Source organism: Arachis ipaensis, chromosome B4 (genome assembly GCF_059453495.1).
Source record: "Arachis ipaensis isolate K30076 ecotype BB chromosome B4, ASM5945349v1, whole genome shotgun sequence".
Taxonomy (NCBI): Eukaryota; Viridiplantae; Streptophyta; class Magnoliopsida; order Fabales; family Fabaceae; genus Arachis; species Arachis ipaensis.
In genome coordinates, this window is record NC_142439.1 from 8,521,456 (window position 1) to 8,534,524 (window position 13,069).

The 13,069-nt window shown below is 32.0% G+C and overlaps 1 protein-coding gene across 1 annotated transcript; it reads right to left on the reverse strand.

Annotated features, from left to right (window-relative positions):
• Positions 1-7,879: 7,879 nt before the first annotated feature.
• LOC107638742 (equilibrative nucleotide transporter 4-like) lies at positions 7,880-8,713 on the reverse strand. The gene is made up of 4 exons (XM_021120648.2): positions 8,672-8,713; positions 8,399-8,504; positions 8,128-8,295; positions 7,880-7,917 (listed from the first exon to the last, which is right to left on the reverse strand). Exons 1-4 carry the CDS (start codon positions 8,711-8,713, stop codon positions 7,880-7,882), a joined length of 354 nt encoding a protein of 117 aa, XP_020976307.1.
• Positions 8,714-13,069: the final 4,356 nt, after the last annotated feature.

Sequence of the window (13,069 nt, forward strand, 5' to 3'; positions counted from 1 at the left end):
CCCAAAATTAAAAACATACTATATCTTTTTTATTTAATGATTTTTTTTATTTATACTACCAGTATATATTGATCGATTAGTCAATAATTTTTTTATTCATAGGATATATTTATTTATTTTGTTTAAATAATTTTAAATTTTTTCTTATTTAAGTATACATATATATTAAGTCACATATATTAATTATTTTTTGATTTTTTTTATTATAAATAATTTTTTTAGCCTACAATCATTCAATGATTTTGTTATTCCATTAATACCATCATACGTGTAATAATATTTATAAATCATACTAATTTCTGTATTTATTTATATGTATATATATCAATTGTTTAGTTAATAATAAAAATTTTTAGAATATATTTATTTTGTTAAATAATTTTAAATACTTTTTTATGTAGTTTATATATATATATATATATATATATATTAATTATTTTTTGATCATGATTATTTTCTTTTGAGCTTACAATAATTCAATAATTTTTTTATTCTTTATTATTAATGCCATGGTATGTGTAATTTTCATAAATTATAATAATTTTTTATTTATTTATACATATATCTTAATTTTATTAAATAATTTTAAATATTTGTTTATATATATATATATATATATATATATATATATATTATTAATTGTACATATAAAAATTTAAGTCACATATATTAATTATTTTTTTGTTATAATTATTTTTTTTTATATATAATTATTTTTTATTCTACAATCGAGTAATAGTTTTTTATTTTTTATATCCATGCATGATTAACAATTTTTTTTAAATGGTGATATTTAATTTTTTTTCTTTCATGTATTTTTATATATTACCAAGAAAGCAAAACCACATATTGTGATTCTTTTTTCCTTTTTCACGCCTTAATCTTAATTAATCAATCTTATGTCCACATAATATAATTAAAATTTTAATCATTCTAATCTATAGATGAATTACATTTCTCTTAATAATTCTATTACTAATCTGAAATACAAAAAAAAGGTGATACATATATCCAAAAAAAAACAAACCTAAAAATAAAAAAAATGAAAAAAATTCATATTAAAAAGTTTAAAAATAACATATCCAAAAAGAATAGTCATAATATATAAATTGAGACAACAATTTAAATTTCTCTAAAACTAACTTAATCAAATACTAATATTAGAACTAAATTATTTAAATAATATTTAATCTATTCTAATACTTAGATACGTATAGATTAGAGTCATTCTCGTAACAACCAACCGAAATAACATCATAAGATCGAACACTTAGAATCCGTACAAATTCAGACTATCTTCTTGTTAAAATTGTCAAACTAAATTGACTTTTATTCTCCTCAATAGCATTGCATTAATGCACCAGAAGGCTAGTAGTTTCTGAAAAAAATCACAACATGTTATAAAATTATTTTTAATACAAAAAGCTTAAGAGAAGAAAATTTAAATATAGTACCAAACTACCAAGTACCAATATTTGAATTGCATCTTCAAGGTTGACACGTGTAAATCCCGTTAAATTAGAAAATAATTAGTCAATAAATTAGTTTTCAATAAAGAAGATTAAAAATGCGAATATTATATCAAATTAGGATAGAGCTCATCGAAATGAGAATTTTGACACTAATTTCAAAGAAAACAGACTAAGATTGGACCAAACGAACCGAACCGGTTGAACCGAGCCCAAACCAGATAGTAGACCCAACCAGCCCAGCATTAAATGAACCCAAGCTTTGTCTTCTCCCTCATTTCAGCAGCAAAAGGCTTCCACGGAGAAGAGAAACGAGAAACACTCCCGAACCCTTACGCTAGTTTCCAAATCCCGTAACTTCTCCGTCCGAGCTCTGATTGCCGCACCGTTTGTGGCCACGTGTCCACCGCGTTGAGCTCTACGTTTTTACCAGAACAATTTTATAGGTAAGTCATTAAATACTCTCAGCCACTCCTTTCCCCCAATTCTTGAAAGTATGGTACGGGTATTGAATTTCTTTACTCTTTGATGTTTTAGGATCCAATTAGCTATCACTCTTACTTATGTGAAGCTTGGGTAAGGTGAGGATACGATAATTCTATTTTAATTTCATTGAATTTGAGTTTTGAGTATTAAATTGGATATATATGTGTTATGAATGTGTATTAGGTTGAGAATAAATAATTGGAACTTGAAATTGTCAATATTGGAACTTGGAAGAAGCTGAGCTTAGAGTTTATTGAGTTTTGAGGGGCTGCCTTGGTTTTAAATAAATTGCTTTGGTCGCTACGTGAAAAATCAGCTAAGGTATGGTTTAGTTTTCTTGCATTTAATATATAATGTTCTATGAAAACTTAGGCTAGATGACCATAAGATAAGTTTGGAATGCAGGTGTATATTGAATGTTTAGTAAATTGTGAATGAACATGCTTGGTGGGTGCTTGTTGGATAATTGGTGATTTGATTGTGTGATGAAGTTTGTTATTTATGTTGATGTTGAAAAAGAATATGGTTGCGTTGTTGATTGTGAGTTTACAAGAATATTGATTGAAAGTATGATGGAATTGTTGAGAAATGAAATTGTCTAATGTTATTGATTGGTGGTTAGTAGAATGGTGTAGAGTTTTGTTAAGAATTGTTGCTGGCAATTGTATTGGTATTGGCAGGTTTGATATTGGAAGGAATGGAAAATTTGAATGAGTATGAGGTTTTAAAAGTTTGCAAAAATTGGTTTTTGAGCTGAACTTCGGCGGGCTATAATTTGGTTTTCGGAACCCCAAACTGATTCCAACCAGTTTTAAATGAAAATTGAATTCGTGAAGTTTATGCCGTTTGAAGAACGGAAGAAAAATGATTTAAAATGATTGAGTTATTCCCGTTGGAAGATTGAATCTATAAACTGTGCTTATAACAAATTTTGCAGCTTTGCTTCTCCAACTCTGCTATTGTAACTTTGCTAGTGCATCTGCCTTATTTTTTTTTGAAAGAACGTACGCCCACGCGTATGCGTGGAGTGGATTTTTGGCGATGCGTATGCGACGGGTCCCATGTGTGCACGTAAGGAGAAAACAAGCATGTCCACGCATACGCGTGACATGAAGTTTACACCCACGTGTACGCATGACAAGGGACGCGTGAGCCATGCGTACGTGTGGCCTCTATTTCAGCAAACATAATTTTAAACATTTTAAACTGAATTTCAAACTTCTAAACCTCTATTTTCATTCCTCTAATAATTAATAATAGTGTTAAACTTGATATTTAGATGAACTTAGGAAATGGGGATAACTTGGAGATGAAATAAAGCTGTAAAGTGATGAATTAACTATGAAATGTTACGGATGATCATGTATGATACTTGACTTGATAATCAAATGAATGATAATGTATGATACTTGGCTTGAAAGATAAAATGATATGAGATACGAGATTCCCTGGGTAAGTACCATGACTTGCCACCATGTGTACCAGGTTGAAAACTCGAAACTCTGTTGACCCTATGACGTAAGGGTGATCAAAAACTATAAATTCCCGAGAATGTTAACCCCCATTGAGCAATGTTGATTATTTGAGAAAAAGCTATGCATATACTCTTGGGGATGCACGTCGAAAGATAGTCTAAGATTTTCGGACTTGTCGGGTTGGCTGGATAACCGACAGATGAGCCTCATCAGTCATAGGACAGGCATGCATCATATGCATACTACTTGAATTACTTGATTGTGCATTAACTGGGTGTGCCTAAGTGTACTTGCCATGCTAAATGTATATTTGTTACTTGCAGTATTTGTAACATTCTTGTACTTGCCTTTATCTGTTTAATTGTCTGTGAAATGCATGATGGAGTTGGAGGTATGGAGGAATGGCAGTATGGAACTTATATTTAAGGTTAAGTTAAGTTAGATTTAGATACTCTTAGAAAACCACCTTTTGTGACTTCTGTTTAATACTTTAAGCTCTATAATCTGAGTGTCGGCGTTCTAGGAATTGCCTCTGGCATTCTCAGGACCTTATATATTATGTGTGTGGCACCTTTACCATACTGAGAACCTCCGGTTCTCATTCCATACTATGTTGTTGTTTTTCAGATGCAGGTCGAGAGACATCTCGTTAGGCGTCTGGACTCCTGAAGTGAAGTGGATACTGGATTATTTTGTTGTACAGAGTTGTATATATATGCGTACTTAGCTTTCTCTCCACATAACTATTCTTTTGATCCTCTTAGAGGTTCATGGAGAGACAGGATCTTGTTTATGTATGTCTGGAATTTTGGATATATATGTATATATGTGTAAATATTTTCCGGCCAGCCTTGGTTTCGCGGGCTGAGTTAAGAGCTCGTTATTTTGTATCTTTGCCGCTCTACTCCTACTTTTGCTATCTTATGTTCAATAGTTATGGTTTTTCTGATGCGCAGTTTAACTCGTTTCTTGAGCGTTGCGCTTTTATTTCACAATTTTTATTTCCTCTATCCTTCAAGGCTCCTAGTGTATTATAATCTTTCTGCTAATACATGTACATATTTTATTTTAAAGGTCGTAACACCACACCACCTCTGTTTTACGACTTAAGCGTAAAGCTCAGTGTAGTAGGGTGTTACAACACGAATTTTTCAAAATTGAACCTAAATTGAGGAAATTCAATCTCATTATATGCTCCACTTCGAATATTTTCGGACAAACGTAGAAAACGTGGAGGAGATGTGACTTGAACTTGACCTACAAAGCTCCTTAGAAACAATTTCCCAATCAAAGAAAAATAACAAATTAGAAAAAAAGAATACTTTGACTCTTAGATTTAGACTCACTAACCACAAAAAAACACTATATGTAGCCATTAGTAGTACAAAAATAATTATAGAAATTAATTATTGTAATATCAATTTACCACTATGAATGTTAGTATCATATTTATGGCAATTAGAATTATAAATTTATGTTTAATTTTTTTATATAATTATAATTAAGATATTTTTTAAATTAGTATAATTATACATTATTCATTAAATGCTAATTGTAATATAATTCTAATAAAGATATTTTTTAAAATAAATTTAGAAGAGAGATAGAATAGTGCTTTTATTTTGAAAAGAAAATAAATTCATGAGGAATTGACACCTTACTTTCATTAATGGGAGGAAAATTCAATTTTAGTATATTAAGTAGATTATTTTATATAATTATAATAAAAATATTTTCCTAAATTAGTATAATCATGCATTATTCATTAAATGCTAATTGTAATATAATTATAATAAAGATATTCTTTTAAAAATAATTTCAGAAGAGAGAATAGTGCTTTCATTACATGAAAATAGTATTTTCTAAAAATAAAGATATTTTCCTCAATTAATATAATCATACATTATAACTTAAATGCTAATTATAGTATAAATATAATAAAGATATTTTTATAAAATAAACTTAGAAGAAAAAATAGTGCATTCATTTTAGTGGGAAAATGGATTCATGAGGAATCGACACCTCACTTCCATTAGTTGGAGGAAAACCCAGTTTTAGTATATTAAGTAGATAGATTATTTCGTCAAGTATATTTTTTATTGTTTAATATTTGTTTACATATTTTTTTCGTTCCAATTTAAAAATATATGGTGAAAATTTATATTTAATAAAATAATTTGAGAAAAAATAAAAAATATCCATTTTCGTAATAAAACCATTTTATACGGATTTTTTTCTAAAATAAAATAAAAAATATATTATTTCTCCAAACAAATAAAACAGACATTATATACGAGGATACGTTTTTTATTTTGGGTCGCAGGCAAGTTTGCGCGCAGTGCAATAAACTTTGAGTTTTATAGGGTTTGTTATCTCTCGCACTACAAGAAACGTCGTTAAAATCGACGGCTAAACCGTCGATAATATTGAAATTCGACGGCAAAATAGACGACGTAGTTGGTCGCTATAAAACTTGTCGATTTTTCAAAATGCTAATAAAATCGACGGCTTTCATGGTCATCGATAATAATTTAATAAAATCGACGTTTGTTCCGTCTGTACTATTGGTGTGAGAATTTTACATTCTTAATAAAATCGACAACATTGTCGTCGATATTATAATTTAAAATCGACGTCTTCTTTGTCGATAATTGATTCAATAAAATCGACAGCCTTTGTGTCGATATTTAACTCAATAAAATCAACAACACTTTTGTCAATAATATGTTTAATAAAATCGACGACAACGCCGTCGATATGTGATTGAATAAAATCGACACAGTTGCCGTCGATTTAATTATTTAGATAACTTATAAAAGCGACAACTTTGCCGTCGATTTTAATAGTTATATGTTTTCATTATTTTTTATTTGAAAAATAGTAAACCGTTAATACAAATAAAATTTTAAATATAAAAATAAAATTTATACAGAATTTTAGATAACAAGACAAATAAATTTTTAAATATAAAAATAAAATTTATACTAAATATTAAATAATAAGTTTACAAACTTATCAAAATAATAAATAACCCTCTAACATAAAGATTTAAGACAAGATAAATTTTCACAGTAGCCCTTTTTTATTAGTCAACTTAATTCTTAACAAAAGCACTAAAATATTAAACTACAAAACTTAAAAGAATCATTATTACAAAAATTAACTATTATAGTTGAAGGATCAAATTCCTCTAAAGTAAAAAAGTTAATAAGATGATAAAATAATACTCTAATTATCTTGGAATATCCTTTGCTGGCATCATTTACTTGTCCAAGTAACTCAAATAGATAACAGCGATAAATCCTATATAATAGACTACAGTCACACCAGTTAAAAACACCAACCCAAAAGTAAGTCAACTAATTAACTAAACTATCAAATTCCAACCATGAAAAACTACCATTCCATTGCAAGAAAATTGGTACAAACTAGGAACTGTTACCCTCCATGAAAATGATCCTATCAAATCATGTTAGGCCTCTGTGGTAGAAGGAGATTATAAAACATGCAAGAAGAAATTCTTTCCCTTGCTATCAACAGCTTTCTTCCACCCACACCATCCACCATTAACGATTTTTTCAGCCTTCTTCGCCTAGGGCTCAGCATATGTTGTCCAGTTAGAACAGAAAAATCAAAGATTAACGTTTAATCAATTAGCGTTTAATTAACCTAAAGGTTAATGTTACAAAATACGGAACATAGTGAAAATTGAGTGGTAAAGGATGACTTGCCTTGTAACCTTGAAGGCCCTCTAAGCTGCTTGGATTAAGTTTTGCATCATACCAATCACCTTTTTTATTAGCAATGAGTGCCCACATGACACCCCATGAGAGAATTCCACCAATCAGTAGGGATACATTGATTATATATAGGCAAATCATCCCAACCCCAACATAAGTAGCGGAAAAATCAAAGTAGAACATGTTATGCACAAGAAAATAACAAATAGATAAGCAAGTGGTTAAAGGAAATGAAAAACAAAGTACAAATCTATTATTATATAACAATAAACAATTAATAAAAAATGGCATTATTTCATTCAGGATCAATAAGTGCTACCCCATCAAGCTAAGACTAACACTAGAAGGTGAAATGCTTCATCTTAGTTTTTCTTTTATTGGTTTATTATTATTACAATACAAAGTTGGCTAATATTTGACATTCAAGAAGCATATTTTTTAGAGGATAGAGGTTTTGCGAATATATTTACATGTCCTTTATTGAAATAAGTGTTTTAAACACTTCTTCTGTTTGATACTTTGATTCATCAATAAGATATAGAGTGAGTCACATACTTGTTCTTATAGGCCTGTAGACCAAATGTAGGGAAGCTTGAAAATCCGCAATCATCACCAGCAGTGAAAACCATTGGAAGAAACTCCATAAAAAACTCCATAAGAAACCATCAGTGAAAAGCCCTGAATGCTCACTTAGCTAGCTCTGCGCCTTCTAGAGTATGGAAACCATTGATAAGATTGGCTGTAAACCTGAAGAGAAAATACAGAAATAAGCTAAGATTAAATTACTTCTAAGAAATATTAAAATGAAATGACATATCCCCTAGTAACAAAATCCATCCTTAAGATGAGGCAAACTTAAAATGAAATGACATTGCTGATGTAGCACTAATTGTGGTAGCAACTGCAATTTAAAACCATGTTGGAATTGAAAAGAAAAGAAAAGAAAAAGTGGACTACAGATGAGGGTCTGGATGCCAGCGGCTGCAAGATCAGCTGAAACAGTTTTTGCTCCTTCTGATGCTGCTTTTGATCGGTAATACTTCACAATTGGTACTTTGGGAAACACAAATGCATAGAGAATGACACAAAGAAGCTCAAAGAATGTTGTTATGGCAAAGAACAGAACTGCAAATCAAAGGATCAATAAAAAAGAAAGAAAGCATGATCAGTGATTAGTAGTTTAACTAAATTTTTATGTTCCAGAGAAGTTATGTTAGTTGGAATTTACATGCTCCTTTGCGAAGACCATCTTTGGAGTTTTCAAATGCAGCTTTTGTAATTAACCTCAAAGTAGAAGTTAATGCACCTGATGCTGCTCCACCAGCAAGGAAAGACTACAACAAAATCACACCACATAAAAAAGCATGCAGGAGTTAATGGGATTATTCAACACATTCAAAGACACAAATTTGTTTACAGAAGAAAATTTTTGTCGGTTAAAAAAAGAAAGTAACATTGTGAGGAAAGTTATAGAGAGCAATTTTGCAATGGTGATGTTGACCTGAAGCAACTCAGGATGCATATATGAAAGGTCTCCCACCATTCCACCTTGGACATGAGCATCTGCTATTCCAAATGCACCACTTACTACACATACCAATGAAAGTTCCAATTCTTCCTCTACCAGATGTTGCTAAATCTATCTACAAAAGACATAAGCAAAAATCATGTTCTGACTTCTGATGAATTAGAGTGTAAGGAAAGTTCACTGACTATAATGATCAAGACTTACAACTAACACCAAAAGAGTGGTTGCGAAGAAAAGAATGTATCCAAATGTTCACATATACAAATTCTAAAATCACAATGAAATTATCTCATCAACTCATTACATGTTTAAGCTACAAAGAGAAAATAAACTGCTCCATGTTGTTAAACCGATAACCTTTTTAGTTCTTATCAATGCTTTTAAACCGATAACCTTTCTAGGTTTATTGAATGATATTTTTTTTTCATGGATCGGATTTTACTTTCTATCTTTTATTTATTTGTTTTGTTCCAACAAAATACACACCTAAAGACATACAAATTAGTTGTCAGAAAAAAAAAGATTTTAGTCACTATAACCCCAAAAGGACCAAGACACAATACAAATACAACAGAATACCAAGGCACAATACAAGTTAGTTGTGCATACATTATACCAATCATTTGTTAGAAAGAAGTTTACATAAATCAAATTTTTAGGTCACTCGCCTTTGTTTGTTTGGTATATGTCCTAATAAGTTATCCACGCTTACTTATCAAAGTGTTGAAAACTTTCAAAAGAAACTTTAGCTTACATAAGCCACCAGCAATATTACATTTACTTTAATTAAGCTAAGTGTTCCATAATGTAAAGCCTATGCTGATCAAACATAGAAATTAAATAAAAAAATTCCATTCAGGCATTTCTCCGAACATGTGGTGTGCAGAGTTCAAAACAGTAAATTTTAGTTCAATCTAAGCAGCATTCAACCCAGTAATTTCAGAAAGATACATCCAACAACAATTTCAGTCCAGAAACACAAGTTTAACAAACCTAAGCCTAACCAAAATTTCTAAAAACAGAATTAAAAAACAGTGAAAATAAAGAAAAGAAAGACAGGGAATAGGGGAAGGGAACCTGCATTGATGAAAGGAGGAAGAAGAAAGGAGAGGTGGTGGGGTGGTGGTGATGTCGCGGTGGCACAGAAGGTCGCCGCCGCTGGTGGTTGCTTGTCGGTGCTTGAAGACGCGGACAGAAGGTGACTCCACGAACAGGGGTGTCGCACGCAGGAACGAAGAAATGGAGAAATGGGGAAGAAAGAGAAGAAGGAAGAGAGAGAGGGTAGGCGATGGTGGTCGCCGGTGGTGGTGTCGGACGGAGGCAGTGGTGAAGAGGAAGCGAAGTCAACCAAAGGATACCTAGCTTGAAGAATACCTAGCTTGAATTTGGGGAAGTTTGCGTTTCTGAACTTTGGAAGCGGGTGCTGACGCGAGAACTTGTTTTTTTTAGTGATAAAAATCGACGGCATATTTGTCGATTTTAATTAAAAAAAAAACAACACATATAGGGTCTATTTTATAGATTAAATTTACATCATCCATTCTATTTTAGAAAGTAATCAAGACCGTTCAAATTTATCAACGGCAAAGGTGTCGATATTTTAAATAATAAAATAGACCCTATATTCGTCGATTTTAATATAAAAACAACACATATAGCGTCTATTATATAGATTAAATTTAGACCGTTCATTCCATTTTAAAAAGTAATCTAGACCGTTCAAATTTATCGACGGCAAAATTGTCGATATTTAAAATAATAAAATCGACGCCATATTCGTCGATTTTATTTTCGACTTTTGGTTCGCCTATAATATGACGATAATAGGGAAATAAATTAACGCATTATAAAAATATCGACGACTAGGCCGTCGATTTTAATATTTTTATTTTTAATTATTTTTTTTAGTAATATCGACAGCAGGCTGTCGAAAATTATCGACGGCAGAAATAGCCGTCGATTTTTGCCGTTGATAAACACGCTTTTTCTTGTAGTGTCGGCAAACTTATTATTTAATGAGAAGTTTGCCTACCTTTCGGCAAATTTGGGAATGGTTCGCCACACTATATAAGCCGTGATCCCATTCAGTTTTCACCTTTTCAACTTTTTTCGTCTGCATTACGAATAACCAACAAGGAAGCTCGTTGTACAATTCTTCCCTGTTTCCATAAATCCTTGCAATGACTCTTTGTTTCGTAAGTCAAACTTTTCTATACAACGTCTTGTAACGAAAGTGGTTCTCCACAGATCCTTATAGAACTCTTATGTTGATGGTAGAGTCTGCTTTGACCATTGTGAATATGTGTTGAGCAATCACCTTCGATGGTCTTGACTGATGGATGTTTGCATGCAAGTGTAAGGACCATTGTATCTCCTCACCTTCTATTTTTCTTGCTTTCGGCGATAAGATATACGCACGCTCTATTGACAACCCTTTTTCAAACTGAGTGCACTTCACATCATACTTCAATTGGTCACTCTCTATGATCTTATACTCCACGGTCCTCTTAGTGCTATACATCTTGACCGCCATAATAACTTCTTCTTTGTTTTCATATTGTTGCCTAATCTCAAATTCTTCGGTGGAATCATCTTCAGGACCTCCTTGACTAAACGAGTAATCTCGATTCATTGCCTTAAGATTCAGCATGGAAAAGTGATTCGACCGATCATATGGTTGAGAAATCGCAGGCTATGTCAGCGTCAGATCTCTATCAGTGAAGTAGTTCATCTGCTCCTCCTCCTCATCCGAATTTTTCATCGGTTCAGCATCTGCATCTTCACAGTCATCAGGGTTAACTTGATACGGATTTATCATTGGATCTCTAATTTCAGAACATTCGTAACTTTCAAAATCTGCTTGCATCATACTATTATCAAAAGCATCGATATTTGACCCCTCTTGACTATCCTCAGGTGGCATGTTAAGGTCAACCATCGTCTTCCTAATATTTCTTTTGATTGCCCCACTTGATTGGGTTTCATCACCAGTATCCATAGAGGTCCATCCACACAAATCGATCAGAAACACGAATAACTCCAACAAATGGACATTTGGCCCAACGGTTATACTAGATCCTTATAAGACGTAAGTTCTCGTCATCACGTAATCGATACTTAATTCGCACAAAACATAAAATATATGGTCAAATAATAAAATAATAATAAAAATGACATCTACGAAGTATAAAATAACTACAAAACTTAGTAAATGTTAAAAATAATACGATTATACCTCTTGTAAAATAAACTGTCATTCACTTTTGTCGGATATTTATAATAAATTTTTTTACACGACTTTTTGTCTGTACTTGGTGAATGGTATACACTATAAAGTTCTTTAAACTTGTTAGACTACCCACTTCAAGTGGCATGTATGCAAATATTGATTGAGCAGAACTAAATATAATAGATCTATCGTGATGATATAGTATTTCACTATCGTAATAAACAGATAATAATAGAATTTTAGACATTTTATAGAGTAACTAGATGAAGAAAATAGTAGATGAGTGAATAAGAAATGAGTGTCGAAGGTGATTGACCCCCTCTGACACCAAAATTGTCCTTGTCCACTTTGACAATTTTGCCATTGACCCCCGTGTCATTTCCCGCCCCCTCTCCCATCGCAGCGCTTACTCTACCTCTTAGCCTTCACCCCTTCGACACTGAAGTCGTTCTTGTCTACTTTGACAATTTCGCCAATGACCCCGTGTCATTTTCTCTGTCAAGTTATTCTCCGTCGATCTAAATTCCTACGACATCACTTGGCTTCCTCTGGAAAAGAAGGTTCTCGACAGAAAACGTGAGAGGACAATCATCGGTGGCTGCATCAGTGAGGTCGAACGCTCCTTCCTCTTTCTCTTTCCCGTTCAGATCCAAGTTGTTGTCCCACTCCATTCCCCTAATCTCCCCCTTAAAAGTGGCGGTTGCAGTACCTATACACCATCAATGACTGAACCACCGTAGTGATAACTATTTCAATCGGAGTAACAAGAAGCAAAATAAAAAAGTTGATTACTGAACCAACATAGCAATAACTAATTTTTTAATCTATTTTGCTTTTGATTGCTATTGTGTTGATTACTAAAGAGGGGGGATTGTGGCAGCTGAAGAAGATGGGGGCAACAACTGCCGAAAGGAGAAGTGGGGGATGGTGGGACTAGAATTTAAAAAGTTGAATGAGAATATTTTTTTATAAAAAATATTATTAAAATTTTAGTCTTCGTCTCCAAAATTTTAATCCGGATAACAACCATCATAAAATCATTATCAATGCCATTCTCATTGGTGGGAGCTGAATTTATAATAGCTTTACAAACTTTGATTGTATACATGATAATGGAATCTAGATCGGTAATTCTACCATAG